Genomic DNA, 14853 nt, shown 5'->3' with positions numbered 1-14853 from the left:
TGGCTGTACCTTATATCCATTGACCCAATCAGTGTGTAGCGTTTTACAAGTATGACGTCACGACAAAGTATTAATAGTCGGCCTCGTTGCCCTCTATCATAGAAAACGCTTTCGGAGGTTCCGGTGTTGTCTTCGTGATTAGTTTCACGCTCAACTAAAGTCGAAAAGGTAACGTGAGTATTTCTTCTTGCTAATAATACGTCTAATGATTGTATTGTCTTTGCTGTGACATGTGTTGTGATTTTTGTTTTAGGGTTTAAGTGTCGGCTTGCTAACGATAGCCTTAGCTAAAAACAGAACAATGGAGTGTCTTGCGGTTCGTCGTTTAATATCACCATTGACTCGATAAAGTGAAGTTACAACTCACAAACGATGCTAAAATTGTTTAAATGTTACGTGAAATTTGAGCGTGATATCTTTACGAAATGGCTAACAGCTTATATAACCGTTTGTGCTAACATTTGTAGAGTTGAGTTAAAGCAATGTTGTTTGAGGTACAACGAGAAACTGAAAATGGCGAAGTCGAAAACCAGAAACTGGCTGGGCTGTTTTGGGCTCCCACTGTTTTGACGCCATTGTTTGCGGCTACCTTGGGCCGTTAAAAGATTTTTAATCGTTCATGTCAGTATGTTAATAAACGCGTTAAGCGAAACGTGTTAAAGGACATAATCACTAGTTCGCTTTAGTGGAAACTGTTACATAAGCTGCGGTGGCGTATAAAAGTAGCGCTGCTTATGTTGGTGTTGGCCGCCTTGGGGGGGGAGGGGGAACCGACGGTGCTAGCCATGTAGGCTAGGCTAACACGCTAGCTTGACTAATTGGTGTCGTACCCGTTTCTGCCGAGCTGCGTTATTGATGTAGCAGTTTCTGACCTGGACTTTTGTTTTTCGTTTATCCTAAAAGCTAGTACAACATGGCCCGTACCAAGCAGACTGCTCGTAAATCTACTGGAGGAAAAGCGCCAAGGAAGCAGCTTGCGACCAAGGCCGCCAGGAAGAGTGCGCCATCCACGGGAGGCGTGAAGAAACCCCATCGTTACAGGTGTGTGGCACTCTGGTTGCCCCTAACAGAAATAAAGATTTCCTGGCCTACAGTGTTGAATATCTGCTCGATTCATCTGCTAGGCCCGGAACTGTGGCTCTGAGGGAGATCCGTCGCTACCAGAAGTCCACTGAGTTGTTGATCCGCAAACTTCCCTTTCAGCGCCTGGTGAGGGAAATTGCTCAGGATTTCAAGACTGACCTGCGCTTCCAGAGTGCTGCTATTGGCGCTCTTCAGGTAAGTGAAACATTTACATTTGACCTGCAGAGTAATAGCACTGTAACGAGAAGCTTATTTAAATTTCTTTTTCTCTCTCCTTAAACAGGAGGCCAGTGAGGCCTACCTTGTGGGTCTGTTTGAGGACACAAACCTGTGCGCAATCCATGCCAAGCGTGTCACCATCATGCCCAAAGACATCCAGCTGGCACGTAGGATAAGGGGAGAGAGGGCCTAAGTGGCTAATGACTCCATTGTCATGACAAATGATCCTATTTATCATACTTAACCATTTTGTGGACTTTTATTTTCTTGGCTTTTTTTTTTTTTTAAACAGTTGTTTTTTTTTTTTGTTTTTTTTTTTACTTGACACAAATCAATCATTCCGCAAGTGCGAGCCCCTTGCAGACATACAATTGTCTATCATTAGATATGGGCTAGGTTTGCTCTAATGTCTAAGCTTCATTAATGCAAGCAATGGTTGAGAGCAAGCTATCATGCATATAATTGTCCTCTGAGCAAAAGGGTTGTTGCCACAAATGCAGTATGAACTATCAGCATTGACAAAAGTGTAGCTACTGTTTGAAACAATAAGTTCTCCATTGTCACAAAGGGGCGAAGCCCAACTATATCCTCCTATAGCCAATTGCTCTGCATCCTACTTCTATTCAGTTGGAGCGCATCACTAGGAATTCTCATTGTACCTTGCTGTGGTGAGATTGGGTCGCGGCATTCTTCTCGGCAGCTGAGCAAATCACAAAGATGCACAAGCAGTTGTACTCTTGTGCGCCCATCTGATCACAAAGTTCACTTTGAGAATGAGACTTACATGTCACTACACAAACTTGTGCTCACTCAAAGTACCATCAATGGAGACAGAGTTTGTCTGAAGGGGGCTTCAGATTATCCATTGTGGGTCATATCATAAGATGTAACATCACTTGACTTTAAACTTGTGGGTGCCGGGGTCCATCTTCCATGGGGGGCAGGATTTTTAATCCATTTACCACAAAATGCCAGCGTGTCATGCTCAGTAAGGCCTAGTGTCGGGGTGTTGGCTACCTCAGTTGATTCTCTATACTTGGTAACAAAGAGCATGGCAAACCCCTGCATATATCGATGGCTTTTTAACATGTTTTTTCCAACATAAAATCTTGGCAGCTACATTTAATACTATTTATGAAATGTTGTCACATGTCTTTCTATTAAAGGTCTTTATGAGTAGTAAGAGGTGTGTCCTTTTGTTTTGTTTTTTTTACTATACAGACAGTGAAGAGGTCTATATGGTCAATACACATCTTTTATTTACAACACAAAGTTGGTCACAGCTGGTTTGTCATACAAACCATTCCGTATGCTTGAACCCAGTGGCTGTAGGTGGGGGAAAATACAAGTGTTTAGTGTTTGAGTGACACGCCTGTAAGCACATGACTGCGTCTGAGAGCCGTGATGCCTCACCAATCCTGCAGACGATGTCTTCGCACTCCTTGATGCTGCTGGCTCGTAGCACCACACAGCAAAAGCCTGTGGACTGAGGGGTTTCTGGGGAGTCTCTGTGAACACAGCCAATCATGTGCTTAGATGACATGGGGGCCCAGCCAATGACTAGGCTTGTATATTGCATCATGACATCCTGTCGTAGGAGGAGTGCGATCTAAACTACAAGCAGCCTAGTTTAACAGGAATGTGTGGAAAAGCCTTTAATAATAAAATAGCTTAGATTATGGTATTTTGCCAGGATGTACTGCAATATCAGTGAAGGGCTTTGATATAAAATGTGATACTTACGCCACACAGAAGGCAAATGCTGTGTAGTCTGGCTGTGCATATCTCCCTACACATGAAATCTCGGGATAATGGTGCTCAAACAACTCCTGATGAGAGAAATGAAGACAAAACTTTAGGAGAATTAAAGTACAGGCAAATCTTTGTGAGAGAGATCTACTTACCAATTTACTGTTTCTGTCTGTGCACGTCAAATGTGTTTCCTTCAAATCTAAAAGCACTTCCTGCAGGGAAAATTAAATGGGTTATGCATATATAAGTGCTTTGCAGAAAATTGGGGAAACAGCTTTCATTACCTTGCTAGGTAGGTTTTTCTGCAACACCTGTGGGATTGCATGCTGGAGCACCTCCTTTCCTCCAAACTGAGAGAGGCAGACAAATGACAGTTACAGGAGGTGTGTGCAGAATGTTTGAAAATGCTGTAAAAACAAATTGTCATTTACCATTCCAATGTTTGCCTTTCCCAAGAATTGCACTATGTAAACAATCCTGTGGAACAGAGGTTGTTCAGAATGTATTTCTCAAATGTCACATCATGACGGCAGCTTGAATACAGATCGCAGCGATGGCGTGTTAACACTTGCCTTCCCTCTTTGAGACACTGTGATGGAGGAGGCTTCTGGTCTCTGCTTGCTGTCTCCTGGGAGGGAGCAGGACCCAGCTGCAGGGTGGGGTTCTCTGTCCTCAGGGCCCGCAGGAATTTGATAAGGGGTCTATACACTGTTCCGTCGTGGGCCCTCCATCTTATAACACGGATGGACAAAGGGCAGCCTTTAAACCGAGACAGAACTGCACCGGCCTGGGAGTGCAAGTAAAAAAGGTCTGGTAAAGAAGTGTATATATATGCAGCACCTTTGCATCCCGCCTGGCAGCTCAAGCTTAAATATCTACATCTATCTATATTTATCTATCAATACTCTCTTGCTGCTATCCTGTCAAAAATCCCTCCCCGACATTCATCTCTACCCACTCCACCCTGCCTGCACTGTCTTCTTCACCTCCCTTGTGCACTATTTTTCCATCTGTCTCCCTCTCATCACATGTATGTATTCCATTTTGCTCCCACCAACTTTCATTCCTTTATAGTGCGTACCTCCATCTTTCCAGACTCTCACTATAGGTCACAATGTCATCATCTGCAAAACATAATTCACGGAGACTGCCCCACCTGGATCTAAGGCATTTATCAAAATATAGATGATCCACAAACACGAAATATCCACGGATATTGCATGATATATTTAACATGAATTCGTTTTGCTGGATAATTGTGTCATGAAAATGCAATATCACAACAGCCCTAATGCAGTACGGCACTGTATATCTGAGGGATTTCTCACATGTCCACTTTTAGAATTCCTCAGCGAGGTCCCATTGATCTCATCGAGGATGTCACCAGCACCGATGAACTTGTCGACGTCAGCCTGACTGCCGGGAATCAGGTCAAGAACAAAGACGCGCCCGCTGAGATACCTAAGAAGCAGATCCATAGATGTTTTTTTACTAGCCCACGTGCTCAGTGTAATGGAAATATTTGTAGACTGGAACATACTAACCTCAGAACCAACCCTACCTCCCGGCAGGGCACAACTTCGTATATCTCACACACCTAAAAACAAACAGCCAGCAGTCAGTCTTTCACCTCCTTAAGATTGTAGTTTTTTTTTCCTTCTATGGATTTATATAATATCCAAAGACAAATAACATAATAACAGTGTTACTGTGATGCTCTTACCGGCAGGAGCCAGCTCTCATCCAGAAAACTGCAATTCTGTATACAAGAAAAGAAAATTCTTATTAGATTGGAGTTCAAAGTGATTGGAAAAAATCACAGTAGCAGCTCTGACCTCCATGTCCAGTTTGAAGTCCATGTGTGAGAGCACCAGCAGCAGCGACATGAAAGGTTCTGGAAGAGGAAGAACAGCAGCTCTTAAGATTTTGTTGTTGACAAGAACTTCCTCAGTTTTGTTCAAGCTGCTGTAACCTCACCCACAAATTCCTCATTCCTGAGAATTGATAAATCTGGGCTGTACCACTGAAGGAAAGAGAAACAATGTTAATCACAACTATGCAAGTCTGTTAGAGAAACACACTTTCTAAAATCCCATTTTTGTGTGCTCAACACTGGGGAACAATGCATCTGTCCATGTATCAGACCTCCAGGAGTCTGGCAGTGTGCAGCAGGTGTGTGAAGAACTGCGGCAGGACCTTGCGGCTGAGGGCCAGCCTGAGCAGGTAGCGCCCTCGGCCCTGAGCTGAGAGCAGCTTCCTGCAAACTCTGGTCTGCTCAACTGCCAAGGACAGAGCAGACAGACTGCACGGGAGAAGACAGACAGAGAGGTGACGGGCATTAATGAGTGAAGCTGTCACTAAAAAAAACAACAAAAAAAACTTCCCCATCTGCTAAACTAAGCAGGATGTAGTTACCTGCCACAGGCATCTTGATGGGGTAGCTGTTCGAAGCAGTGCCAGTAATCTCTGTGCACCAGACTAAGAACGGGCTCTGGAGAGAAATGAAACACACCCTGAGTGAATACTGCAGAAGTCTCCTTCAAAATGAATTCAGCTACACAAAATAATGATACTGACGCTGGAGTCCCTTCCTGAGGACCAGCTCCAGCAGCTCACAGCAGGAGGCGAGGTGAGGGTTGGAATCTGTCACCGTCTCTCCATCTGACTGCAGGTTCAGGACACACACTGAGTGGGAAGGGAAAAAAACACGCAACACACATTGAATCTGTTGTCATCAGCATGACATAACTGCATTTTTGCAAGCCATGTGATCATCGCCATTTCACTCATCAACACTAAAACAGAGACTGTGTTGATGATAAAAAACGTAGCGGAAGCTTTTTTGGCGTAAAAATAGCGCGCTGCAGGGTCAGAAATTAAACCCAATTCTAGTTGTACGTTTTATTATGAGTACGTCACGATCAGCTGCTTACTGAAATTGTGATCCAATGGCATCGTACCATCACTCATCTATTATTGATGCTTACCTTTGAGGGAGCCAAGGAGAGGGTCTTTGGGTGCCATGTTGATCGTCCAGCTGTGATCAGAGCCTGTCCTTGATAAGAGACGCGCCGCTTCTATCCTCCTGTCATTTAAGCACGCTCTGGGGACGCGCGCTGTGTACACACTTCCGTGAAGCTAACATATCGAGAAACACCTTCCAGTTCCACTGTACCTGCCCGAGACCGTGAGCGAGGACGGGCGATGTGTTGCTGTCATTAAGTTATTATTTTAAATAAATAGCGAAGGAATATTGAACCTGCAAACACAAGCGCCTGAAATAATAACCACGTACACCTGCGCACTGACTGACAGTAAACCTGTCGTGCTGCCTTCACAGACCCCGCCTTGTTGACCAAACAAACTGTAGGTTCGTGTTTACAACCATTCACTTCAGTAGCTAATATTTATATTTTCAAACGTGACAGAAGCTATACAGGCTACGGGAATATAAAGGAAGAAAAGAAAACAGACAAACGGAATCTTAGTCGTTAATTTAAGATTTTTATGGACACGATAATAAAGACCCAGCGAGTTTATATAGTCAAGGTCCTTCTAGAAGCGAAGCTCACCATTTGGCAGACAAGTATTAGTTATTTGGTCGGTGATCTTGCAGCCTTAGTACTTTGCGTCTCTCGCCTATAATATCTCCGTTGGTAAACAAAGGCGTGTGTTCGAGTCCACCTCAGGCTGTTTGCTGTCGCAGTGCTCTTTCTAGACTATTTAACGCTGACTTACTTAAATTGGAATAAATAAATAAAATGTATTTTCGGGCTAAAAAAAAAAGTAAATTAATCTTTAAATAGAAAAAACTCTGCGACGCTTCCGTTTCTGTAAAGCTAGTTGGCGGCCTCTAGCGGCCCGCCTTTGGAACTGCCGCTCAGTGGAGGCGGTGGTTGATAAGAGCACGCGCGCTGTCTCTCGTGCCGCAGTTGTGGATGGGTGAAGGAAGCGGTGAGGCTGTGGAGGATGGCGGAGCACTAAAAAATTAAACCGAGTTTCGCGAAAGCATCACAGAAAAGCCGCGTAGAGTTTTCTTCCTGAAGGGAATTTATCCGTTACAAGGTGAGGTGTTATTTATTTCCCTCTAGAGCGAGGTGATAAAAAAAACAACTGGTAAACTGGTTGCATTTTGCCAGTGCACAGGGCCTAATTACATGGAATAATGTGTGCGCTTGCTTTGATTATGTCCTTTTTTGTAAACATCGCTTCATGTGCAAGAGGCCTCATTTTTTAACCTTACAACACTGGCATTTCGAAATTCTGTTCTATTTATTATTAAGAATAATATTTTACAAATTGGGAACAAATAATTAAATTCGGTGTGTATGGATACACTGTTGTACGGTAACGTGAGCCTGTTATTGTGCAGTGTGTTTGTTCTGATGCCAACTTGCATGCAGTGATTTGTCACTCACTCCCAATATAGAAAGTCACTACCTGCGTTTGTACAGCACCGATAATCCCGGATTTCCTCTAATCCTGCAGCTCCTCTGTCACCTACACGCTCAGCCTCCGCTGCCAGAAATAAACCCACCATCCAAACATGAGTCAGTTACAGACAAGCAACGCTTTGACATCTGCTGCCCTCATATATAGTGAAAGAGAGATTAATAAATACTACAAATCAAGATGCATTAGTGTGGTTGGTGTTGGTATCAGACATGCGCAAACTCATGATGGTGTAAATAAATGTTTAAAAATTATAGAAGGGAGTTGATTGGAAGTTATAGTTGAATAACACTGTATAACTGATTCCAACCCCCTTTCCATAAAACAGTTTCTAACAGTTCAGGGATGCGGGTGGAAGAAATTCATATGCATACTCAATAGGCAGAAAGCAGGCATACCTATGAATGTCAGAATTTGCTCTCTAAAAGGTCAACTCAGTCCTGAGTTTGTGCTCCTCAGTGTTTGTTGCCTCCTTTTTTCTTTTCTTTTTCTTTTTTTTTGTAGCTCTCCTGCTGCCTCTACATCACAGCAAGAACAGCAAATCCCCTCTGCTTGTCAGACTGACTGCTGATTCAACAGCAAACTGGTCCAAGGACCCCCCCCCACCCCTCCTCCTCCTCCTCCTCCACCCCCACCATGGCTCCACAGTGTTTTTATTAAAAGCGCTCTGCTGTGCTCACGTCTCCATGGGAATAAATTCCCACTTTCAGGATGCATCGATCCACACGCATGCAGGAAATCCTGTTACTGTGCAATATTTTTTTTAATGTTGCTACATCTCTGTTTTCCACCCACTGTGTGGTCTCATGGATATATATATATCTATGCGGAGTGAGTGGGCTGAGCGAGTGGGCTCAACACCTAATGATAGCTCGGTGGGGATCTTAATGAGCTCTCTGTGGACTCTGAGTGCAGAGCTGTGATAAAAGTTCTGCAGTGAGTGCTCCTCTCTCCGCCACCTCACCTTTTTGCCACCTTCTCGCGCGTTAGCCATTTCTGCACCCTCATCGATTTGTGTGGGCGACGGAGTGCAGTCAGCTCCAGCTCTTGACAGAATGAGTGCCAGCGTGCTAAAGCTTTTTTATTATCATACCACAGGGCATCGGCCCCGCACTCCAGCTGCCAGCATGATGAAAGAGTGCCTGCAGTTCCTCATCGAGCCAGCCAAAAAGCTCAAGATCCGACTCAAGGTATACAAATCCTCCCACAGTAATTGCTGCGGGGGCTAAATGTTCTGGAAGTCATGATGTTCTTTTCCCTTTTAATTTTCTGTTTCTTTGCTCCAGGAGTCTCGCAAAAAAGTGAAGCTTGAGAAGAAGGAGCCTCTGGTGGAAAGTCAGTTGTTTATTATGGAGCTGGCCCGGGAACTCAACAGAATCTGCCAGGTAAGCTCTTCTCCTCTCTCCCTTTTTGCTCTTTATTACTTAGAGTCTTCTGCATTTATTCGCATTGCCTTTGTACCTCAGAGATCAAATATCCTGTGTCACATCTGGACCGGAGAGGACATCTGGACAGCCAGCGTGTGCCGGGAGTTCATCGTGGAATGGGCTGCTGTGCTGGAGAAAAGAGTGCAGGTACGAGATAGCAGCCATTTACAGAAATAAATTGTGTTTTTTATGGATGTTCTTAAAAGTCTCTATTCTTTATTCAGCCAAGGACAATCACATCAGACTACCAGTATGAGAAGTCTGAGAAGAAGGACTGGAAGGGACACCTTCTTTGCATGCTTGAGGGAGGCGGCGAGTACGACATGGGCCCCCATAAACGGGTCATCATGGATTGGACCCGGAATATTAAAGGCAGACCTCAGGTGACTTTCTTACGGGACATGGATGGTTATTAAAGTCTGACCCAGTTCCGTCGTTGCATCTGATAAAGATGATTAGGCTTAATCGTGCCCTTGACAATGATCTCATGATAATCGGACTGTGCTTGAGCTCTGGCCATAAATTCGAAGCAACTGTTTCTAAACCTCTTTTTTCAGCCCACTGTGTGGCCAGGTGAGCCTGTGCTCATGATGCTGGATGACCTGGAGTTCCAGTGGAAGAGGGGCCGTCTGCCCAACCTGTTCCCGGCCATGGAGCTTGTCATGCTGGCCGTGCTGAACGCCGACAGCCCCATAAAGGTCTTGATATCTGTCGCTAAGTGATCGTCATTAAATGTTTTTGTACTCTGTGGTGTAATTTATGGGATAAGAAGCATGCTAACTTAGGTGATTCGAAACATGAACAACACTTGCATGACATTCTCACATTCGATATCTGGGCTAAGTGTGTCAAGCATGCTGCATATAGGCTGCACGACAATCATGCTAATCTGTTTATCTCTTTGTTCAGCTCACCTTGTCCTGAATGTGTCCACTGTCTACCTTGACATACTCTGTATGTGTGTGCGTGTCTTTGTAGGTGGATGTGACAAAGCAGTGGCTGGTGAAGAAGCAGAAAAGTCAGAACATCGGTGAGTGGATCTCATCCAGTTTAACAATATGAAACAAAACATCCTGATCTTGCAAAGTGGTCATGAGTCAGAAACCAACATTTGTACAATACCTGTTGCTGCTTCGACCAAAAACTTGTTCTGCACATGTGAAAAAAGGGATTCTCCCCATCCTTGCCAATGAAAATAAAGTAGGGAATAAAATGACAATACATTTGGTTTAATTAATTAAATTATGAAGAATGGGGTCTTTATCTTTTTTACATGTTATTCTGGTGGTATTGTAAAAGTATACCACTACTGAGTCAAGCAGAAAGTGAACAAGTAGATAAATATGCTTGACAAATGTTAGATAAATCTGTTTTTGTTTTGTTCGTCTGAAAGAAAAAAAATATTGGGATATTTTTAGCCTCGTGCACTAGCTCAGGCTCAACCCTCTCATGAGAGGGTTACTTCCTCCTGTCCTTGGGCCAGTAAACAGGTCCTGGTTGCCTTTTGCCCTTATTTACTCAGTGACATTTCAGAGTACCTAGTCTTCTTAGTGTGTCTGAGTGCCCCACCTGGAATCTCCGTTGTGCTACTAATGTTCACATGGGCATGGACAGTGAGACTTGGAGGAGCATGACTGGGAGGAACTGCCTGTTCTCTGTTATGTTCTCTGGACAAATCACAGTTTGTCCATAACAAACACCGTGTTCACAAGTGCAGGTGACACTCAAACAAACCTGGTCGCAGGTCAGTGATTGATGCTTGGTTCTCCTGCGGGACTCCAGAGGCAGCTGTCATGTAGTGGCACGCCAAGCAGAGTGTGGCTCTGGCAGCAGTTCAAGCAAACTCTCAGGTGTGGGAGGAGTCCGGCGAGGCCATGGAACAAGATTTTTGGTTGGCCTTGAAGCGATTCCGCTCTGCTCACACCGCTGCAGTTGAGGAATACTTTGAGGGTCTCCTTAGTCACACTGACATGCCTTCTGTAGAAGAAGCAGAGTCTGGGTAGGACTCAGCGTTATAGCCTCAAAGCTATATCACAAAGTTTCCAGAACATTTGTGATACCGACATTTCTGACAATACAGAAAAAATACTGAATGTTTCTTTGATGCTTGCAGCTTTGCGGCATTTATAAATATTAATAACTGAAGAACAGTTTCCAATGAGCTACTGTCACTAATGACACACTACCTAATTAGAAGTGTGAGTCTGCTGAAACACAGTGCAGCAGCAGCAGCATTGTATCCAGTTTCCTCAGTTTATCCAGTTTTTGCCTGAAGCGGTGAAAGAAGTCATCGGAGGCTGACACGACACAGATATTATCAGTGTCTATATTATATATCACAGCCCAAGACCTCAGTAATTATTTTCCTAATAAATTTATGGGCTTAGTCACTTACTTCACATTTTAAAACAAGAAGTTCATCAAATAAATAAAGAATATTCTACCTTTGCAGTAATTCTACCATTAGTCTAATGGTCAGTTTAAAGCTTAGACCAGTGTGAAGGTGTTCAGACCTGTTTATCACTAGTACACATTTATTATCATGGTGAGACATAAATCCTTGAGAGGTTCCAACAGGAAAGGGCCACCTGCCGTGTGACCCCATGTGAATAAAGGAGCAGCTGAAAGTGGCTTTTGTTAAATTACATATTAGCTCATAGGATTAGCATTTTTCCATGATGAGGCAGTCTTACTTTTCATAGGCTCAGTTGCCCGGGTTACAACCAGCTAAAACTGATGACCTTTTTATCTTTCTCTATGTAATTAAAATAATGCGAAAATAACATTTGATGATCATAGTTTGACTAACCCTGACTTCAGAGCTAAGGCCAAAATAAAACGTAGCCGACTAGGCTGAAGTGAGGCGCAGCTATAAAGCCTCACAGACGACTGAGTGGGTGACATACAAAATGTTGGTGTCAGCACAAAAACCACTTGGCAAAATCAGGATGTGAAACGAGTCACTCGGTGATGTGGCTGTTGTGTGTGGTAACAGAATACACTCCACTGAATATTTAATTAGAATTAATCTATAAAAATGTGATTGGAAGCATGTTAGGAAACAAGCTGGTAGGAGGGTTTGAGTTGTGAGTGGAACACTTGTCTGTCTTTAATCAGTCTTTGTTTGTTCTTTCAGACGCTGTGCGCTACATTCCCCACGGCGGTAAGTCCAGAAGCTCACTGTAATGAATAAATGAATGACCCCTTTAATGTCTCTGTATAGGATTATATGATCTGAAATCTATAGTATGTAACGATAAACTTTAAACTCGATTATTAGCAAATGCAGTCTTTTTTTAATGGTTCGCCACTGGATTATGCACTTTTACTATATGTCAGTACAGTCTGACTGTTGGCTGGTGACTGTGGAGGCCTTTGAGTACAGTGAAGCTATGCTCAAGACACAGATTTGAGATGATTTGAGCGTTTTGACATGGAGGCAGTCGTCTGAAGATGGGTATAGGGTAGTCATAGAGGAAGCCACCCATCCTCAGGTTGACAGGCTGCTTAGTTGGCACAAAGTGGCCCAAAGCGTGACAAGAAAACATTACACCACCAGTAACAACCTGAACTGTTGATACAAGGCAGGATTGATCCATCCTTTATGTTGCTTAACTCAAATTTGGAGACTTATCAGACCAGGCAACATTTTCCCTTTCTTCTATTTTACAATTTTGAGCAGTCTGTGTGAACTGTAGCCTCAGCTCTTTCTGAAATCCTCAGACACATAACATTAACTGAAAAAATGTTTATGCCAAATGTCATAAACTAGATCCAAAACTCTAGCTTATGTTCAGCAGGATTTTTTTCCTACAACCACCTTGGAGCACCTGTATCATAGAATATATATTAGTTTAAAAACTGCACCATTTTAATGTAAATATGGCACAGAATAACAGAAACAAATAATGAGAATAATAATGGTAAACCTAACAAAGTGCTGTGACAAGAAAGAGTTTTCCTTTTACCTCCATGTTGATATTGGGCTCATTTTGTAGCTGTTATTCTTCTTTTTGTCAAAAGAAATTGCACATATAGTCATATTTGAACACTCATGCATACATTGGACTTTTCATGCTCTGTATAATAGTTGGGACCGATCACACTGAACAACTTTAAGCCGTGGACTAGTTTTCAAAATGTTTCCAGTGGGCACACAGAAGGCTGTGGATCACAGCGGCTGTGAGGGGAGTGGGCGTAAAATTCATTTGGTTGCATTTTTTTTGTACAAAGCATTAATGTGTTTTTCAGCTCTTGAAATTACATGTAGTTATATTTATACTTATAAAGTAATACTTCACAAGTACTTCAGCCCCCTTTGTACTTCAGGGCTTTGAGTACAGTGGGGTGGATGTAAGTTGCTTGTGTGTTATCGTGTGAAGGTAAATTTTGCATGCCTTCTTTAAACTACTGTACAAAACAATGAGCTAACGGAGTTTCTCTTCTTTTTCTTTGCAGTGTGGAACTGGATTTGTGATGCAGCAGGTATGAAAATCTCTTTTCTGTTTTTCACCTTACTGTGACATCATTTTGCAGTTTGTAATCCCGCCCTTTTATTCCACAGAGGACGTCACCCTGGACTCCGAATCGGCCCACTCAGGCCTGCTCATCTCAGATGATGAAAAACGAATGCGGTGCGGCCTGGAGCGCCGCGACATCCCACGATGCCCCCGACGCTTCGATGGCTGGTGGTGTGCTGTGGGCCAGGAGGGCTACGCCTCTGGACGCCACTACTGGGAGGTGGAGGTGGGCGAGCGGGACTGGCGGCTGGGAGTGGCCAAAGCCTCGGCCGTGAGGCAGGGCTTCCGCTCGCTGAACACAGATACGGGATACCTGACCCTCCGTCTGGAGAGAGGCACAGATTTGAAAGCCCTGACGGTGCCCGCTACGCCTTTACCTCAAAGCCTGGTGCCCAGGAAAGTCGGCATTTATCTGGACTATGAGCAGGGCCAGCTGTCCTTCTACGACGTGGAGAAGCGCTCCCACCTGTACACCTATACCGAGAAGTTCACAGAGGAACTGTACCCTGTTTTTGGGACTGTGGAGGTGGTCAAAGACCTGGTGATCAGGCCTGCTGATGCGAAACAGCGGTGCCTGTGCCCGGGGCCCTGCCTCTGGAACTGAAACGGATCAGTCCTAATCCTCGGCAGCTCACAGAGCTCACGCTTTTATTCTACTGATTTAGAATCGCGTGGCTGTTTCTGGACTAAAAGTCTTTCTGTGAGGTGCCTCGTCAAATCCCAAACAGGAACTGCTCTTCTTTCGACATGTCCATCTGCTAAACACTTTCCTGTTACTCTGCCTTCATAGAAACATACAGTATCTGATTCTTTATATTTTAAAAATGAGCATTTAAAGAATGAACAACGTTTTTCCCCATGGGTTTAAACTCCTCTCAAACTTCATTGGATAAAGTTGGGGATCAGTTTAAACCTGTAATGTTACATCCATTCATTTTTTTTTTTACATTTTTTTTAATTGTTGATGACAAATAAACATTAAAAAGTTACAGCATGAGCGCACTGTGAATGATGATACTTTTAGCTTCAGTGCAGTGAAACAGTGCCGCTGACGAGGCAGATATTTGCAGAGCGGGCTGCCGCATGCCTCTAGTTGAATTATAGATTATTTGATTCTTTGTCTCAAGCTTCCTGCAAACATTTTTCAGGCATGAGCTTGTTTTTGCAGCTGTGTTTTTGTTTATTTGTGCTATATAAGACATGGCAATGCTTTCCTCTCTCTAGCTCAATAAATCTTACTATTAATTCCAGAAATCTCTGAAAGTCTGTTGTCTCTTCTTTGCTCGTGCGAACAGCAGTGGATCTGATCTGCTTCAGACTTGGTGGGTGTGCTGCTATGAATGCAAGCAAGTCTAGTGCTGATTTTGACCTAATTTGGATGAAGGGTTCTCAAATTTTGA

At 43.6% G+C, this 14853-nt stretch overlaps 3 protein-coding genes across 4 annotated transcripts; 2 read left to right on the top strand and 1 right to left on the bottom strand.

Moving 5' to 3' along the window:
* The first annotated feature begins 14 nt into the window (after positions 1-14).
* On the top strand, positions 15-2485 carry LOC146568002 (histone H3.3A). The gene is made up of 4 exons (XM_085283763.1): positions 15-168; positions 904-1041; positions 1125-1278; positions 1367-2485. The coding sequence occupies exons 2-4, from the start codon at positions 914-916 to the stop codon at positions 1493-1495; spliced, it is 411 nt and encodes a 136-aa protein (XP_085139889.1). The 5' UTR covers positions 15-168; positions 904-913; the 3' UTR covers positions 1496-2485.
* A 58-nt stretch (positions 2486-2543) lies between these two features.
* On the bottom strand, positions 2544-6918 carry LOC146568001 (uncharacterized). Its single transcript, XM_085283762.1, has 16 exons — positions 6042-6918; positions 5632-5739; positions 5470-5545; positions 5200-5356; positions 5032-5077; positions 4890-4948; positions 4778-4813; positions 4599-4651; positions 4383-4515; positions 3627-3841; positions 3486-3531; positions 3339-3404; positions 3207-3266; positions 3046-3131; positions 2716-2810; positions 2544-2628 (listed from the first exon to the last, which is right to left on the bottom strand). The coding sequence occupies exons 1-16, from the start codon at positions 6076-6078 to the stop codon at positions 2594-2596; spliced, it is 1308 nt and encodes a 435-aa protein (XP_085139888.1). The 5' UTR covers positions 6079-6918; the 3' UTR covers positions 2544-2593.
* A 42-nt stretch (positions 6919-6960) lies between these two features.
* On the top strand, positions 6961-14707 carry LOC146568000 (butyrophilin subfamily 1 member A1). 2 transcript variants are annotated; one of them, XM_085283761.1, is made up of 10 exons: positions 6961-7119; positions 8605-8696; positions 8793-8891; positions 8973-9080; positions 9158-9316; positions 9491-9631; positions 9912-9963; positions 12070-12096; positions 13392-13418; positions 13498-14707. In XM_085283761.1, the coding sequence occupies exons 2-10, from the start codon at positions 8634-8636 to the stop codon at positions 14055-14057; spliced, it is 1236 nt and encodes a 411-aa protein (XP_085139887.1). In that variant the 5' UTR covers positions 6961-7119; positions 8605-8633; the 3' UTR covers positions 14058-14707. The 2 variants fall into 2 exon arrangements, with proteins under 2 accessions (XP_085139887.1, XP_085139886.1); XM_085283760.1 differs by lacking the exon at positions 6961-7119 and having other exon boundaries at positions 8215-8696.
* The last annotated feature ends 146 nt before the right edge of the window (positions 14708-14853 follow it).

The sequence above is a fragment of the Mchenga conophoros genome, linkage group LG8 (genome assembly GCF_057382185.1).
Source record: "Mchenga conophoros isolate Kocher_MC1m ecotype Shallow Benthic linkage group LG8, M_conophoros_male_GT1.1, whole genome shotgun sequence".
Taxonomy (NCBI): Eukaryota; Metazoa; Chordata; class Actinopteri; order Cichliformes; family Cichlidae; genus Mchenga; species Mchenga conophoros.
The sequence above is the reverse complement of the archived record's forward strand: the minus strand, read 5'-3'. Positions and strand labels throughout refer to the sequence as shown.